Below are 16,857 nucleotides of genomic sequence, written 5' to 3'. Positions count from 1 at the left end.
CTGGATTTGTTGACTGTGAAATCCCTTAGCATAGTCTACCATTTGTTGGATGGGTTGTTTGGCAGCTTCACCAGATTGATACCTCACTTTCAAGTATGCCTGGTTCTGCTCCAAGCATGCACTCCTGCACTCTCCTGGTTTGGTGGTAATGGTTAAATGAGGGATAGGTCAGGCCAAGAGGTTGCAGAGATTATGTTGGGAGATTGATTCTGTTGTTGATGGCCCAAAAGTACTTCCGGAGTCTGGATTTGTTAGATCTGTTTGAAGGCTTCCCATTTACCAGTGACAGTGCCGGACAGCGTGATCAACATTATTCTGGATAGCAATTTGTCTTCAAAAACAAAAACACAAACAAACACACAAACAAACAACGGACTGCGCAGTGGCCACTCTTACCAATACGGTCATGGACAGATGTAAAAATCGGCAACAAGCAGACAGATAAGGATAAACGTAGAGTACAGTTATCGCACTCCCGAGGGATCCCTCACCACTTGCCTCAGACCCAGTCTGGCAGAAGTGTCCTTTAGGACCTGGCCAGCTCGATCAGTAGTGCTACTGCTGAACCGGTCATGGTGGTGGGCATTGAAATCCCCTAATAAGGGTACATTTTGCACCCTTGCCATCCTCAAATGGTTGTTCAACATTGAACTTTACTGATTCATCAGTGGAGGACAGGATGTGGCAATCGCCATTGGGTTTTCTTGTCCATGTTTAAAAAGGCCAACTTTTACGTGAAAATGTTCTCAGCAGGGACAAAAGTATCAAACACCTCAAAAAAAAATCCATTTTTGCTTGACTTCATGGGGCCCAGAGTCAATGCTGAGGACTCCCAAGGCAGCTCCCTTATAACTGTATTCCATTGTGCCACCACCTGTGCGGAGTATGTGCTGCCAGTGGGGCTGGTCAATCCAGGGATGGTGATGTTGGTGTCTGGGACAATTGTATTCACAGACAATTTCAGCCTGTTGCTGGACTAGTCTACGACAGCTCTCCCAATTTTGGCACTAGCGCCCCCCCCCCCCCCCCCAAATGTTAGTGAGGAGCACTTCCAGCGTTAAATCTTTTCTGCTGTTGTCACTTCCGGTGCCTAGTTGATGTCAGGTGGTCCATCTGATTTTTTATTTTTTCGTTATCAATTGTTAAGAAATTTCTACAACTGTGCTGGGTCATTGCAGAAGGCAGTTGAGAGTTGACCACATTGCTGAGAGTCTGGAGTCACAAGTAGGCCAGACCAGGTGAAGGTGGCAGATTTCCCTCTCTGAAGGAAAGTGGTGAACCAGAGGTGATTTTCCTGACCATCAATGGCCATGAAACCATCGGTAGGTCATAAATTGCATATAATTTTAATCAAATTCAAATTCCATCATTCACCATGATAGGAGTTAAATTCCAATCCACAGAACAGTTTCTAGATTAATAATCTAGTGACGATCCCACTAGGCAGAGAGACTTGCAATGAGAGAGTGCATGTATGAGCATCCATGTGTGCTTTTGTTTTTCCCACCCCTGCTTCTTGCCAGTTTCCATATTTTGTAATATTCCATCCTCGTCCTAAAATATTAATTTGCGCAAAGATTCAAGTATTCTTTCCAGTCTAATGGTGTTCGTGCTATGAAATTCGGCAGTACACTATTCTGCCAGTGAAGCAGAACAATTCACTGCAAAATATATTCAAGTAAATCAGAGAAGGAAGATAGAAGCAAAAAAGTGCAGTTGGAAAATTCACTAGCAAGAACTACAGAAATGGACTGTCTTTTTGAAAGTTTATGTTTGACACTTTTGTCCCTGCTGAGAACTTTTCACATAATTTGACCTTAAAATTATTTATTCGAATGACAGTACTGACCTGTTAATGGAAAGGGTGAGCTGGTCTGTGCAGGCCTTGATCTTGTTTTGAGCATCCAGGTGGTTCATATTCTCTGTACTGTCTTCATTGATAGCCACAATAACATCACCAGGGCAAAGGTTAGCTGAGGATGCCTTGCTTCCAGGGGTAACCTTCAATAAAAGAAAGGAGCACTCAAATTTAGAAGTTGTGACTTCATTAAATGGAACACAAATCCATGATTACATTTGGTCTAGACAGCCTGAAACTGTTTAGAAGGGTCAGTTTAATGAGTATATTTGTTTGGCACACAATGCCTGATACATCAAGAAAGGACCGGACCATGCAATGCACTTGGCAGCTGTTGTTGATGGTTCGTGGCAACATAGTTAGATGGTCACACACTCACAAAAGGTAAGGGGCGGAGAGGGGCAGGGGGGGGTCCAAAGTAAAGTGCTGGACAGATTATTTCTATGGCCAAATGGAATGGGATTGCCAGAACAGATGGGGAGCAAAACCAGGAGGAGGAGGAGGACTGCACAAATCAAATCAATCAATGTATGTCATGGTAGGGAAGTGCAGGGATTGATTCATAATGACAGAAAAAAGAGACAGAGACAGAGACAGAGACAGAGACAGAGACAGAGACAGAGACAGAGACAGAGACAGAGACAGAGACCATCATATGATACAACTGAGATACAATTCAAAAAGAGATACAATTGTGTCAAAAATAAGACAACCCACTGGATTTAAATCCAAACATTTTAGAAATTCTCCTGCATGAAGTAAAAGGAATATCTTCATCTATAGAAGTGACCTAAATGATAACAGAGTTTCTATGCAGTCTAACTCAAATCAGATTACCACTGCATGTGCTTAGATTCAATGTCATGGTTACAATTCAATACATAAAAATGTTGCTACCAAACGCAAATTCTAAACAAGAACTTTGTCAAGCAACTGGAGTCCAAGAGGATAGCTTCCTTAAAATTATAAACAAACAGCTTTCAAACAAACATTGTACAATAAAATCAAGCCTATCCTTTCTTTTTAATTTTGGGCAGATCCAATTAGAGACTTTTATTTTCTATGTCCATAAGCAAGACAAGACCACACATCTGAAAAGATATACTCTTAATTCTTTGGCCTGTGGTTACATATGGGTAGCCTTCTCAGACAGAGAAGTTTTGGTAAAGTTCTGCTAAAAGGTCCATGGTGAAATGTAACTACTCCAGTCAAGAATTTTTGCAATAATATATATTCGACAGCAAATATTTTACAAGTCTTTGGGAGTCATGTGACAAGGTTTAAGTATTAATTTCTTTCAGCAAAGGTGTTAGGCAGTTGATCAAAAAACAACCTAATTGCTATATATTAACAAAACAGCAGGAAGAAACACTTTTCTAATGCAATAGCTGTCTAGCTGACAGAAAATAGATCAAAATTTAGGAAATACAAAATTCTAGATCACTAGAACTCAAGTCTAAAGGACACTGACAAAGCAACGGTAGTGCCATCAACTGGCATTATGTTGGGAATGTTATGATCCCAGCTAATGTTATTACTGGTCAACTCAGATCCCACACTGATCCATTGCTGGTTAGTTTTTTTTGTTGTTTTAATGAGGTGGCCTTCCATTTGAAGCACAACCACACAATGCTGCATATTTGGTTTAACAATGAGGCAACGGTCTTACTCAAAAGACAAATGTTAAAATAGATAAGCCAAACTACCTTCAGACAAGACACAATAACGTATAATCCCAAAAATACGACACTAGAGAGAATCTCCTTCTCTATCACATTTATTGGATTTAAATACAACAGAGCTACAATTCCCAGTCTCCAGAACCTGATATTTCTTTGTGATCTTAGACTTCGTCAGCTTCAAATAAATGTTTCGCAACTGTTAAGAAAATTGTTTCATTAGTGTAAAGAATTCATTCTGAAAGCTCTATATCAGAAAAAGTGTTTACTTAAAACAAATCTCCATCCCCCTTCTTTTAGGAGAACTGTTCTACAATTTCAACCAAGACTTCTAAAAAACACAAAACCATAAAAAGGATTTTATTCAATCTATGTAACACTCACACAATTAAAATAAACAGAGCAAGAGATGGGTTCCAGGTTCAGTGGGCATGGCCATTCTTGGCTTCGTTCCAGAAAGGTTCTGTGTTCACTTGATACTCCTCCTTCTGCAAATGTTGTTAACAAGATCCTTAAAACAAACTGTAACAGTTTATTTGCTACTTAAAGCAAGTCAAAAGCCTTGTAAGGATGTCTTGTTCTAAAGCACCTAAAGCCTTCTGGTTCTGGAAATTCTCTTCCTAACATAAGCCACTCAGAACTTGCCTTTTGTTTTTTTGTCCAAGTATGTTTGGAGACTGTTAAACTGTGTCAATTTTATGTTAATGGCTTTTTCCACCCTGAATAATTTGCTTTTGGTGAAAGAAACTAGCATACATAACTGCCCAGAATATTAGTGAGTATTTCTGAAATAACTTGTTTCTGTCTCCATGTATCATAGGACACATTGTTGTCAGACAACAGCTTATTTCCCACCATTCACCCTTATTCTATCATTGATTTGTAAAGCACTGAACTGTTCACCTCAAGGATTTCATTTAAATGCCTTATTAAAATTCCAGACCACCCAGTGCTCTCAGAACAAATATAAAATGAAACTAAAACTATGTCCTTCACGTATGTACACACATGAAAAATTTTAAAGTTAAACATGGTTCTGCCGACTTTAACACAAGTTCCAGAAAAAGTAAATCAGGAGCTTTGATCACATGATTCAGTTTAGTTAGATTGAAGCAAGTTGAAGCAAGCAGCAGTTACGAAATAGCTAATATGTAGCCAAGTTTAAAATTTATTTCTTTCCATCACTGCAGAATCAGGTCTTATATCAAAACAGCCTTGTAGGTATCTGACAGTGTGCTGAAGGAGATAAAACAGAAGCAGTATTTTAATATATTTGCAATATAATCAAGGCTGATGAATTATTTCAAATCCCATTTTTAAATTTTCAAAACGTTCTTAATTTTAATATTCTTCCCTACGGAGAAAGTTGCCAAGAGTTTGTTATTGAAACTCTTCATTACAACACCCAAAAGTCTGGTAATTTGGTACTTATCTTGAGATCTCATAGAAATGGGTCAAAGTTAACAAATAAAAAACAACACTTGCAAAACCAAGGCTTCTTGTCAGTTTCCACATGCAAAGTGTAAGAAGTAGGGGTTAAAAGAATTCAACATTTAAAAAACTGACATCAGAATCAGCTCTCAAGCTGCAGCCAGATCACAACTGGGTTACTAAACAGCTGATCAAAAGGAAACAGTGAAACTCTGGTGAATAAAGTGAAATTTATAGTTATCAGAGCTGCTGTGGGTGGTTATGTATTTCAAAGTACATTTAATAATTTCTCTCAATCTTCCAACAACAAAAATAAAACATCAAGACTCCTTATCAACATAAAGGAAGCCTCCAAGCAAGAGGATTGAGGGGGCTGGAAGTGCAGGAAAAATATAGAACTCAAGCCTCCTCTGTTTTAAGCTGGATTGAGGCAATACACTTTGATTTCCTAGCATTGCATACCTACAAATGTGTTGTAACAGAAATGCAATGGGAAAGCCAAAAAAGAGTGTGTGTGTTTTGGACGGGTAAAAGGGCAACAGCGAGCCCCAATTCTGAATATGCATCTATGCAATTGCTGAAATGGTTGCAATAGGGGCATTTTCCCATCCCTGCATCGCACTCAATTTGTGGTGCTTCCCAACTAATTAAAAAAGGTTGATGGAAATAGGGAGAAGGTGAATTGGAGGAAGAGCATGGTGTATCAGTTTTGGGTGCAATGCAATAAGTGGTCTAAATCAGCTGCCCAGGGGAGAGGGAAGACAGAAAATATTTATTGACCAACTTATATTTACCCTAATACCAACTAAGTTTAATGGTTTCAGAGATAATGGGAACTGCAGATGCTGGAGATTCCAAGATAATAAAATGTGAGGCTGGATGAACACAGCAGGCCAAGCAGCATCTCCTGAGATGCTGCTTGGCCTGCTGTGTTCATCCAGCCTCACATTTTATTATCTAAGTTTAATGGTTCCCTACTTCAGTCAGTCTGGCCGAGATGTCCCCATCACATATTTCTTATATCTCAAATTTTAGCCACAGCTAATTATTTATGATACACAGGGATGGACAATACATACTGACAGAGCCAGTAATGCCCACGTCCTATGAAAGAAAAAAAGCAGCTTCCATTTAACCATGCATGATTGCATAGTGACTCGTAATGTAATGGATTTATCTCATTCACCTTCACAGAATACATTCAAGACATCAAGTGAATATCAGACCTACAAAATCACTGAATTTTTTTTGCTCCTTGCTGAAGGCACTGCAAAATGAAGGCAGAAGAGGAAAGGAGTGGAAGTCAGCAGTCACAAATAGTCCAAGTCACAGCATGAGCGAGAAATAAGTAGTGACATTTTCACCCTTCTGATGGGGAGATAACAAACACAATTAAATATCTGGCAGACATGATTTTAAATTAAGCTACAAAATATTAACATAAGGCAATTATGACTTTACATGTCAAATTCAGATCTCGTCCTTTTGTCAGAATCTTCATTCAAGGAGAGAATGATTCCTCAGGAGGACTTCATACCTTGTACCACAGGGCGTGCAGTCATTCTGCATCATCAATACACACTATTGGTGATTCACAACTAACTCCAAAAAGGTGGCAAAGGTGTACAGACCCTGGCAATACAGGCAACTGAGGAAAACCCACTCAAAGTTCCACTCAGCTGGACAGAATGTGGAGGCTTTCTTCGAAGGTGGTGAATACTGGCGAAAAAGAAACAAACAACTCAACTAGAAATTAGAGGATGTTAAAAAAGGCAGAGAAAAACAAACAAAAAGACAGAGAAGAAATATACACATTAGGAACAGAGTTGGGCCACTTTGACCTTTTATCTTGCTCCACCACTAAATAAGGTCTGATGTGAATTCGATATTGCCACCTATGGCCACCGAACCTTAACTGATGAGGGAGGCATCTAGATCCAGCTTAAAAATTTGCAGTGGACAAGACAAACCTGTCCCCTAGAAAATTGTGGTACACAAGAGAAAGCTATAGAAATTTTTTAAAAAGCATGAAATGTCATTATCAAAATCAATTACTAGGCATCAACTGCATGATCTGCACTTATATCACAGATCAACTTACGAACTGGAGGACTGTATTTGTAATAAAACCAAAACAAAATAGATGCTGGAAGTCGGAAATAAAAAGAAAGTGCTGGAGGAAACAAAGTTATGAAAGTTACCATTGAGATTGATAGGACTTTTGGTTTTGAAGTAAACACATTTTGAGAGTCATATTAGATTCCAAATCTTATAGCATTTCTGATCATAGATGCTCCCAGGCCTGCTAAGTTTCTGTAGCACGTTGATTTCATTTGTAACGTCTGTTGGAAGGAGTCATCACTAGATTAAACCTTTGAGCTTTCAGGCATCCTTGACATACCAGCAAAATAAAAATGTACACTGTAGTCTTAATGATTGGAACTGTATCGGAGTCATATTGCACAGAAAAACAAACAAGGGTCCAACAAGTCCATGCCAAACAGTATCCTAAATTAACCTAGTCCCAGCTGCCTGCTCCATATTCCTACCAAACCTTTCCTATTCATGTACTTTTTTGAGTATCTAGATGTTGTAACTATGCCCACATTCAATGCTTCTTCAGAATGTTCATTCCACATATTCCTTCTCTTCCGCTTCATGTTTCCATCATCCAAAAACAGGACCAGTGCATTCATTCTCCTCCACCTGGAATCCTCTTTGTTCTACAATGTTCAGGATGAAGCAATATTTCTCCTTTACAAGAAGATTGACTGCAAGGTTTAAACTTTTAACCTTTGGTTTCTTTATCTTTCTAGTTTGTATCTACGGTTTTGTGATTAGGTACTTTTGGCATATTGAAAGTTTAAGATTAAGAAAAAATAAAAATGTCTGACTCATTTCTCAAAAATCAGCCAATATTGGGGCAGCAAAGTGGCTGGCACTGTTGCTTCACAGCACCAGGGACCCAGGATTTATACCAGCCTTGGGTGACTGTGTGGAGTTTGTACATATTCTGCCCACGTCTGCATAGGTTTCTTTTAGATGCTCCGGTATCCTCCCACAGTCCAAAGATGGCTTGGCTATGCCAAATTATCTGTAATGTCCAGGATATGCAGGCATGTTGGTTACAGGGATAGGAAAGGAGCTGCATCTGGGAGGGATGCTCTTCAAAAAGAGTTGGTGCAGACCCTGTGAATCAAATGGTCTCTTTCCACACTGTCAGGATTCTTTGATTCTAAAATATTTTAATGAACCAATACAAAAAAAAAGGGTAGCCATATCCAACAGAATTCAGAAAGGATCAAAACATCCCAGAAATATAAGCCAGAAAAGTGCAAACAAAATAAGTTCGTTTTGTCAGAAGTGGAGATGATGAAGCATACTATTGTATGTGTGTTTGACTGCAAGATTTTTGGAACATCAACATCAACTGCAACATGATTTATTAGAGTCTTTGTAGTTTCAGTCACATTTGGTTCCGCTTCAGTGGCTGGAGCCTTGTGATCAAAGTTCCAGCACCATAAAGAGGAGACTAGTGGACCAGGAAGATCAGCAAAAACAAAAAAAAAGAGGGTCAGTATAGTTGCAATTAACCGGATCTTGACTTAAATCTCACATCTACTCAAAAAAAAAGCCACCACCATCAAGTCAGTGTTTAGGAAACAAGTTTGGTAGTATGAATTGCCTACAGCTCAAAAAGATAGACAGTGAATTACTGAACAATTAGGGTAGATTGTGACTTTTAGAGTGTGAACCAGCTCTTTGCTTGTGCTCACTTTTCATTTTCAGGCTTAAATATTCTACTGTTTAACCATTTGCTAAATCAACAATGTCCACTTTTCTTAAAAAAAAACTAACCATTGGTATTGCACAAATAAATTCATGGAAAATGTAATCCCCAGCTGAGAAGAGTCCACACAATTCTATTATTGTGGAAGTTTATAAAAAAACCTTCACGTGTTCAAGTTTGGAACTTTTTAAAATGCAACAGTGGTGCTACTCCAAGCCACTTAAAAAAGCTCAAAAGCTTTAGGTGCGTTGGTTGGGTCCTAGACCATAAAGGCAGATGAATAAACAGAGGCCATTCAGCCTTTGAGACTGCAGCTCCATTCAGTGAGATCATGAATGATCTGAATCATTGGCTCCATGTTCTTGCCTTATATCCATAACTCTATATTCTCTTACTGGCTTCAAAATCTACTGTCTCAGCCTTTGAGCATCTTAATGGCCCAGTCTCTATACCTCTCTGCAGCTTGTGGGGGACCCCCTCCTCTCAGATGCTGCCCTCTGGTTCTCGATTCTCTGAATTGGAAACAATCCATCAAGCCCTCAAGAATCCTGTAGGTTTCATTAAGGTCATCTCTCATTCTTCAATGCTCCAGCGAGTACAGGCTTAACCTTCCTCACAAGAAAATCACCCTTTACCCAGATTCAACTTAGTAAGCAACCTATCAGCAAATAAACAAAAGTCTTTATTGAACTGGCTCCCTTTTGTATAAAAGGATATCTGGAGTCAAAATAAAAAAGCTGTTTGTACTTTGGATGCTGGTTGTTGCGATTTATGCACAAGGACATCCAAATGCCTTTGTGCGAGTGCAACTACAGAAAGCTTTACAAAATAAGAATTTATATATTTAAGGAGATGGTGGTGGCATAGTAGTAATGCTAGTGCCAGTGATGCAGAACCATAGGCCACATCTCTGGACACGTTGGTTTGAATCCCACCATGATAAAATAGTGTAACTTTGATTAGAGACCTGGCATAAAGGCAACTGTGTAATCACTGTTAATTGTTGATTGCCCTTAAAAACTCATCTCGTTCAATAGTCTTCTTTAGGGAAAGACATCTGCCATCCTGACCTTAAATGAGAGAGTGCAGAAAAGATTTACAAAGGACATTGCCGAATTGGAGGGTTTGAGCTAAAAAAAAAAGGAAGAAGCTGAACAGAGACTTTTTTTGAGGCATTAGGAGGCCAGGAGGCAGCCTTATATGTAGAGGATAATAAAACTCACGAGGGGCATAAATAGGGCAGCAGAGTGAGAAACCAAGGCGGGGGGGCGCATGCGCACGAGGGGGAGACAGGGAGAGAGGAAAAAAGAACACCTTTTCCATGCAGAGGGTGGTGTATGTATGGAATGACGTACTTGAGGAAGTGAAGGCTGCTTCAATTACTACATTTGAAAAGGCATCTGGATGGGTATCAGAATAGGAAGGGTTAAAGAGGGGATATGGGCCAAATGCTGGCAAAAGTGGGGCTAGATTTATTTAGGGTATCTGCTTAGCATGGGGTTGGGGGGGGGGGGGGTGGGGGGGGGGGGAAGGGGAAGAGTTGCACCAAAAAAGGTCTGTTTCCTTGCTGTACATCTCTATGACTTGGACTGGTCTACATGTAATTTCAGACCCACATCAAATGTAGTTGACCTCTTGGAAGCACTCGGGGCAAAGAGGGATGGGCAGCAAGTGCTGATCTAAAACAGCAGCATTTGCATGCAGTGAACAAGTTTAAAAGCAAAAAACAGAAGAAAAAAATCCAAAAACGTAGTCTGATCCCTGTTAGAATAACATACTTGAATATGCCACGAATACTTCCTTGTGGCTACCTCTGCCAATTTGAATTTCCCAAGATCCATGAAATTTAAAATTAGCCATGATAAATTTTTTTTAGAAATAACTATAATCTCCTTAATTCCAGATTTATTCTCAGTCCGTTGGTATAGCTGTTAGGGGTCCTATAGCCTATTCCCACCAGGGTTTTCCTTTTCTACCCCTCAAAATCTTCCACCTACATGGATTCAACATGTTCCGATTATAAATTATTAATTTCACAATTATTCCACTGCCATAAGACAAAATACACACCAATTTTCTATTCAAAAATCCAGAGATGCTGGCATATTTACTTGCCAGCCTTGATCTCTTTGTAACTGCAGCTCCAATATGGCCAAGATCATATCCATTAACCACTATATTTGTGCTGTTCATTAACTTGTTTTCTTCCAAATACTGCATGCATTTTAAAAAGCCATTACATTTTTACCATGTTTTCACCAGTGTTGTTTTCCTAATGTTGAAACACTCTGTCCCTTCCGGTCCCACCCTGGATATTATTATCATCATAATACCTATCCGACAACATCCTTCCTCCCTCTATTTTAAAAAAGGTATTCTCTACAGCCCCAGTTATTCAGTTTGCCAGGACACAGACTCCAGCACGCTTCAAGGTGAAGCGGAAGCAAAAACAAAAATCACTGGGAAAACTCAGCAGGTCTGGCAGCAACTGTGGAGAGAAAGCAGAGCTAACATTTTGGGCTCAGTGACTTTTCCTCAAAACTTGTTTTAGCCAGGGAGAGAGAGAAAAAAAAGAAAAATTGGCATTTATGCTGAAGACCAATCGGGGGAGTTGGGCAGACAAAAAGGAATGAGCAAAATGTCAGCCTGGTAGAATGATTAGCTGCTAGTGGGGACCATTAGTGGTTTGAAAGGAGGATCTAGTGTGCAGGGTACTAAACAAAAATTTAAAAGTACTGTGGATTCTGAAAACAAAACAAAAAAGGAAGAAGGTAGGTCTCGCATTAAACATTGCTTTATTTCCACATATGCTACCAGACCGGCTAAGCTTTTCCAGCAACTTGTGTTCTTGTTTCTAGTGAATAGGGTTGGTGGTTAAAGGAAATAGGAGATGGTGGTGATCAGACTGTAAAATTATTGGGCTCGATATTCAGTGAGTCACAAAGGCTGTGGAGTCCCCAAGCAGAAAGAATGGTTTTTTTCAGCTTTTGCTGAGCTTCACTACAGTAAGCCCAAGACAAATGTTGGCAGGCAAGTTCAGGGCGATTCTTGCGGGCAAAACAATTGCCCAGCACTTCATTTCCCAATGTACAGCAAAACATTTCTATGTTCACTGTTGCTATGTCCAAATCCTGGAATTTTTTGTCTACCCCAACAACATTCAGGATGTGCTTACACTGTATGGACTGCAACCATTCAAGATGACAGCTGAGCACCATCTTCTCGGAGGCAACTGAAGAAGATGAGCTGTAAAGTCTGGCCACATCAGCAATGTTCAAATCCCATTAAATGAATGTAAACATTCAAATGCAAAAGAAGCTTAAAAAAAAACTTAATGCAGTTCTTTTAAATTAACAAAGCAAAGTATATTGCCTTAGAAATAAATCACACAAGATTTAGCAGGGTTGATACAGTGTACACAATAAAAACCTGTCACAAAAATAGGAAGCTGGTTCCTGGTCTGTGTAATATTTTAATTATTTCCTACCTTGCATTTGAAAGGGGTAAGGGAAATAAGAGATTCAGGAAATATTCTTTCACAACTGTACTTTCACTGGCAGGATGGTAAACTTCTGTAGCCAAAAGGTCAAGCCTCAATCCAAACCAACCAATCAAGTGATCTATTGTTGGAATTCTAACTGAACACAGTCTTCATTAATCACATATGCCTACCACTAGCTGACATATGTGTGGGTTCTCCTAAGGCCAAAAGGAGGTGCAAGACCAGTTTTCTTCGAGTGACAGACAATGCATTCTTTTGCAGCTTGCAACCCAGATGAACAGGACTCTGCACTATATACTCTCCGGAGTCTTCTGGCTAGACACAGTACATTAATTTAGACTGGAAAAGTGGAAAGAACAACAGGAAACAAAAAGAAAGAGACAAAGAAAGAAGGGCTACCCAAATTTGGTAGATTTTTGTTCAGAGTTAACTTTTGTGCAATTTAAAAAACATTCCCTTCATAGACTTTGTACTTGTATTTTCTCCAAGACATCACACCATAAATCTTACTTTGTACAAATTTAAAAATGAAAAAAAATTCATTGTTAATGTAAACAGTGTTATTGGAGTTTAGTGATTACAGTAAAATGCAACCTAAAAATTGCTGTGGTGCCCATTTCACAACCCTTTATTTGTAGTTTGAAAAAAAATTGCACAAAGATATTGTTGACTATTTATTTAGCAAAACGGAGGAAACACATCCCCTCGATAACTCAGTAAGAATTGTTCTGGGATAATGGGAACTGCAGATGCTGAAGAATCCAAGATAACAAAGTGTGAAGCTGGATGAACACAGCAGGCCAAGCAGCATCTCAGGAGCACAAAAGCTGACATTTCGGGCCTAGACCCTTCATCAGAGAGGGGGATGGGGTGAGGGTTCTGGAATAAATAGGGAGAGAGAGGGGGAAGGCAGACCGAAGATGGAGAGAAGAGAAGATAGGTGGAGAGGAGAGTATAGGTGGGGAGGTGGGGAGGGGATAGGTCAGTCCAGGGAAGAACGACAGGTCAAGGGAGGTGGGATGGGGTTAGTAGGTAGGAAATGGAGGTGTGGCTTGGGGTGGGAGGAAGGGATCGTGAGAGGAAGACAGGTTAGGGAGGCAGAGACAGGCTGGGCTGGTTTTGGGATGCAGTGGGGGAAGGGGAGATTTTGAAGCTGGTGAAGTCCACATTGTTACCATTGGGCTGCAGGGTTCCCAAGCGGAATATGAGTTACTGTTGCTGCAACCCTCGGGTGGCATCATTGTGGCACTGCAGGAGGCCCATGATGGACATGTCATCTAAAGAATGGGAGGGGGAGTTGTTCTGGCTCTGGTATACAAGAAGTTGACCTTCAGACTTCTACATAAACAATCCAGAAAGCCCCTCGACTTGGGACTGCAAAGTGGTTTATGCCCTCAGTACATGCTTTCGAAAAAAAAAATTCACCCATCCAAACATTTCAAAACATTAACTAGGAAATTAAATCTTGGTTGAAGTCCCTGAGGTTGTTGACTTGCTCACCGAGCTGGCTTGTTCTTGTTCAGACATATCATCACAATGCTAGGTGACATCATCAGTGGAGCCTCTCGATGAAGCGGTGTTGTTCTACTCTGCTTGGTTCTCCACCCATATTTCAAGGAATTCCTATGCATGTTTATGTTTGGCAGAGGGGAATTCCTACGGACATGGTTCTCTACCCATACTTCAAAAATTAACAAAAACATAGGAATTGGACCCCATAGATAAAACCATACCAAAAAACCCAAAAAGCAGAAGTGACACTCTGGATGTGAGTTTGCTCACTGACCTGGAAGGTTAGTTTTCAGACATTTCGTCACCATTCTAGGTAACATCAGTGAGCCTCCGACGAAGCGCTGGTGTTATGTCCCGCCTTCTATTTATCTGGTTAGGTTTCCTTGGGTTGGTGATGTCATTTCCTGTTCTTTTTCTCAGGGGATGGTAGATTGATTTGGAGCCAATGTGTTTGTTGATGGAATTCCAGTTGGAATGCCATGCTTCTAGGAATTCCCGTGCGTGTCTGTTTGGCTTGTCCTAGGATGGATGAGTTGTCCCAATCAAAGTGGTGTCCTTCCTTATCTGTATGTAAGGATACGAGTGATAGTGGGTCATGTTGTTTTGTGGCTAGTTGATGTTCATGTATCCTGGTGGCTGGCTTTCTGCCAGTTTGTCCAATGTAGTGTTTGTCACAGTTCTTGCAAGGTATTTTGTAGATGATGTTCGTTTTATTTGTTGTCTGTAAAGGGTCTTTTAAGTTCATTCGCTGCTGTTTTAGTGTGTTGGTGGGTTTGTGGGCTACCCTGATGCCAAGAGGTCCGAGTAGTCTGGTAGTCATTTCAGAAATGTCTTTGATGTAGGGGAGAGTGGTTATGGCTTCTGCGCCCGTTTTGTCTGTTTGTTTGGGTTTATTGCTGAGGAATCGGCAAATTGTGTTCATAGGGTACCCGTTCTTTTTTTCACCCCCACATACGGACCAAATACTGAACTACAGGAGCAACCACCCCAACACCCTCAAACGAAGCTGCATTAGAACATTATTCCAATGAGCCACCACACACTGCAGCACAGAGGAACTACGCAGAGCCGAAGAAAATCAGCTCTTCAGCGTATTCAAAAAGAACGTGTACCCTATGAACACAGTCCGCCGATTTCTCAGCAACAAACCCAAACAAACAGACAAAACGGGCCCAGAAACAATAACCACTCTCCCCTACATCAAAGACATTTCCGAAATGACTGCCAGACTACTCGGACCTCTAGGCATCAGGGAAACCCACCAACACACTAAAAACAGCAGCTAATGAACTTAAGAGACCCTTTACAGACAACAAGCAAAACGAACGTCATCTACAAAATACCTTGCAAGAACTGTGACAAACACTACATTGGACAAACTGGCAGAAAGCTAGCCACCAGGATACATGAACATCAACTAGTCACAAAACGACATGACCCACTATCACTCGTATCCTTACATACAGATAAGGAAGGACACCACTTTGATTGGGACAACACATCCATCCTAGGACAAGCCAAACAGAGACACACACGAGAATTCCTAGAAGCATGGCATTCCAACCGGAACTCCATCAACAAGCACACTGGCTCCAAATCAATCTACCATCCCCTGAGAAAAGAACAGAAAATGACATCACCAACCCAAGGAAACCTAACCAGATAAATAGAAAGCGGGACATAACACCAGCGCTTTGGAGGCTCACTGATGTTACCTAGAATGGTGACGAAACGTCTGAAAACTAACCTTCCAGCTCAGCGAGCAAACTTACATCCAGAACCTCAACCTGAGCTACAAATCTTCTCAAAACTCGCTAACTTGTTCCTCCTCCTAGAAAGAGCAAATCAGCTGATACCTTGCCAAAGGCTACCTGTACGTACTCCCCTCTCACCAAACATAAGTAATTCAGCTTCTTACAGAAAGAACACTACTTCCTAATGTTAGCCATTCCTTCGTGTAACACGGTCATCACATCCTGCCCTTTGACCCAAAAGGTCGATTAGCATAATCGAAAGCTTCATCTATTCTGCATGTGTATGTAAATCAACAACTATGACAATCTTGTTGATTAACAGAAGTAGAAGCAATCACATTCTCAAAAGTAAGGCTTCTCCTCAGCAGTGGATGCTCTCACTGTGGGATCTCTTACGCTCAAAAGAAATCCGCTCTTTAATTAGATCACTTTTTAAGTTGTGCAATTTAGTTTTCTGCAAACCATTAAGACACAGTCACATTGATCAATAGGCACTTTTACCCTGGGCCATAAAGAAGTTACATTCACTTGGACTAAAAAGTACATCTTTAAAGCTTTCAAAAAAAAATCCTGCTAAGTTTTTGTTTTAACTTTTTGGTCTTCAGAGAGATTTTAGGGTGGAATACACTTTCTAAAAGACATGACAAAAACAAAACAAAAAAAAATGTTCCTACCTGTAGCTATTCTGGCTTGTCAACTGAGGCTGTCACAATTTTGTAATAGTGCTTTCGAGTAGAAGATAGTCAGTTCTGCATCATCTAACTTTTGTGGCACTGGGAGATGAAACTTTGTAGCTATTATGTCTTGCCCAATGCTTTCAGGTGCGGCCTGTTTCTGCAGGACCATTCAAACACTAATCACAACTCCAGCCTGAAACTATTATTAAAAGCTCACAGAACAAGTCATGTTAATAATGCAGGTTGACAGAGTGCCCCATGGTGTAGTGTACATCACACAGCAAGCCAGGAGTCAGTGATTAGTACATTGTTGCATTTCTATCACTAACCATCCCTTTGATACAGAGATGGTAGATTCTTCAGCATCTGCAGTTCCTGAGGTAACAAGGTGTACAGCTGGATGAACACAGCAGGCCATAGAGGAGCAGGGAAGTTGACGTTTCGGGTTGAGACCCCTTTTCTGAAGAAGAGTCTCAACCCGAAACGTCAGCTTCCCTGCTCCTCTGATGCTGCTTGGCCTGCTGTGTTCATCCAGCTTCACAACGGTGTTGTTATCTCAACCATCCCTTTGAGGTGTGCCACAAATCCTCACCCATTGACCAAGTTTAGCCCCAACAGCTCCTTATGACTCAAACTTAAAAATTACTAATGGCA

The 16,857-nt window shown here is 40.4% G+C and overlaps 1 protein-coding gene across 1 annotated transcript in view; it reads right to left on the bottom strand.

Moving 5' to 3' along the window:
- The window catches only part of LOC125458168 (PDZ and LIM domain protein 4-like), a 116,331-nt gene that overhangs the window by 62,159 nt on the left and 37,315 nt on the right, over positions 1-16,857 (bottom strand). The window contains exon 2 of the mRNA XM_048543133.2: positions 1,850-2,001. Within this exon, the coding sequence (XP_048399090.1) occupies positions 1,850-2,001 (152 nt within the window). The remainder of the gene's footprint in view (positions 1-1,849; positions 2,002-16,857) is intronic.

The sequence above is a fragment of the Stegostoma tigrinum genome, chromosome 13 (genome assembly GCF_030684315.1).
Source record: "Stegostoma tigrinum isolate sSteTig4 chromosome 13, sSteTig4.hap1, whole genome shotgun sequence".
In the NCBI taxonomy this organism is placed as follows: Eukaryota; Metazoa; Chordata; class Chondrichthyes; order Orectolobiformes; family Stegostomatidae; genus Stegostoma; species Stegostoma tigrinum.
The sequence above is the reverse complement of the archived record's forward strand: the minus strand, read 5'-3'. Positions and strand labels throughout refer to the sequence as shown.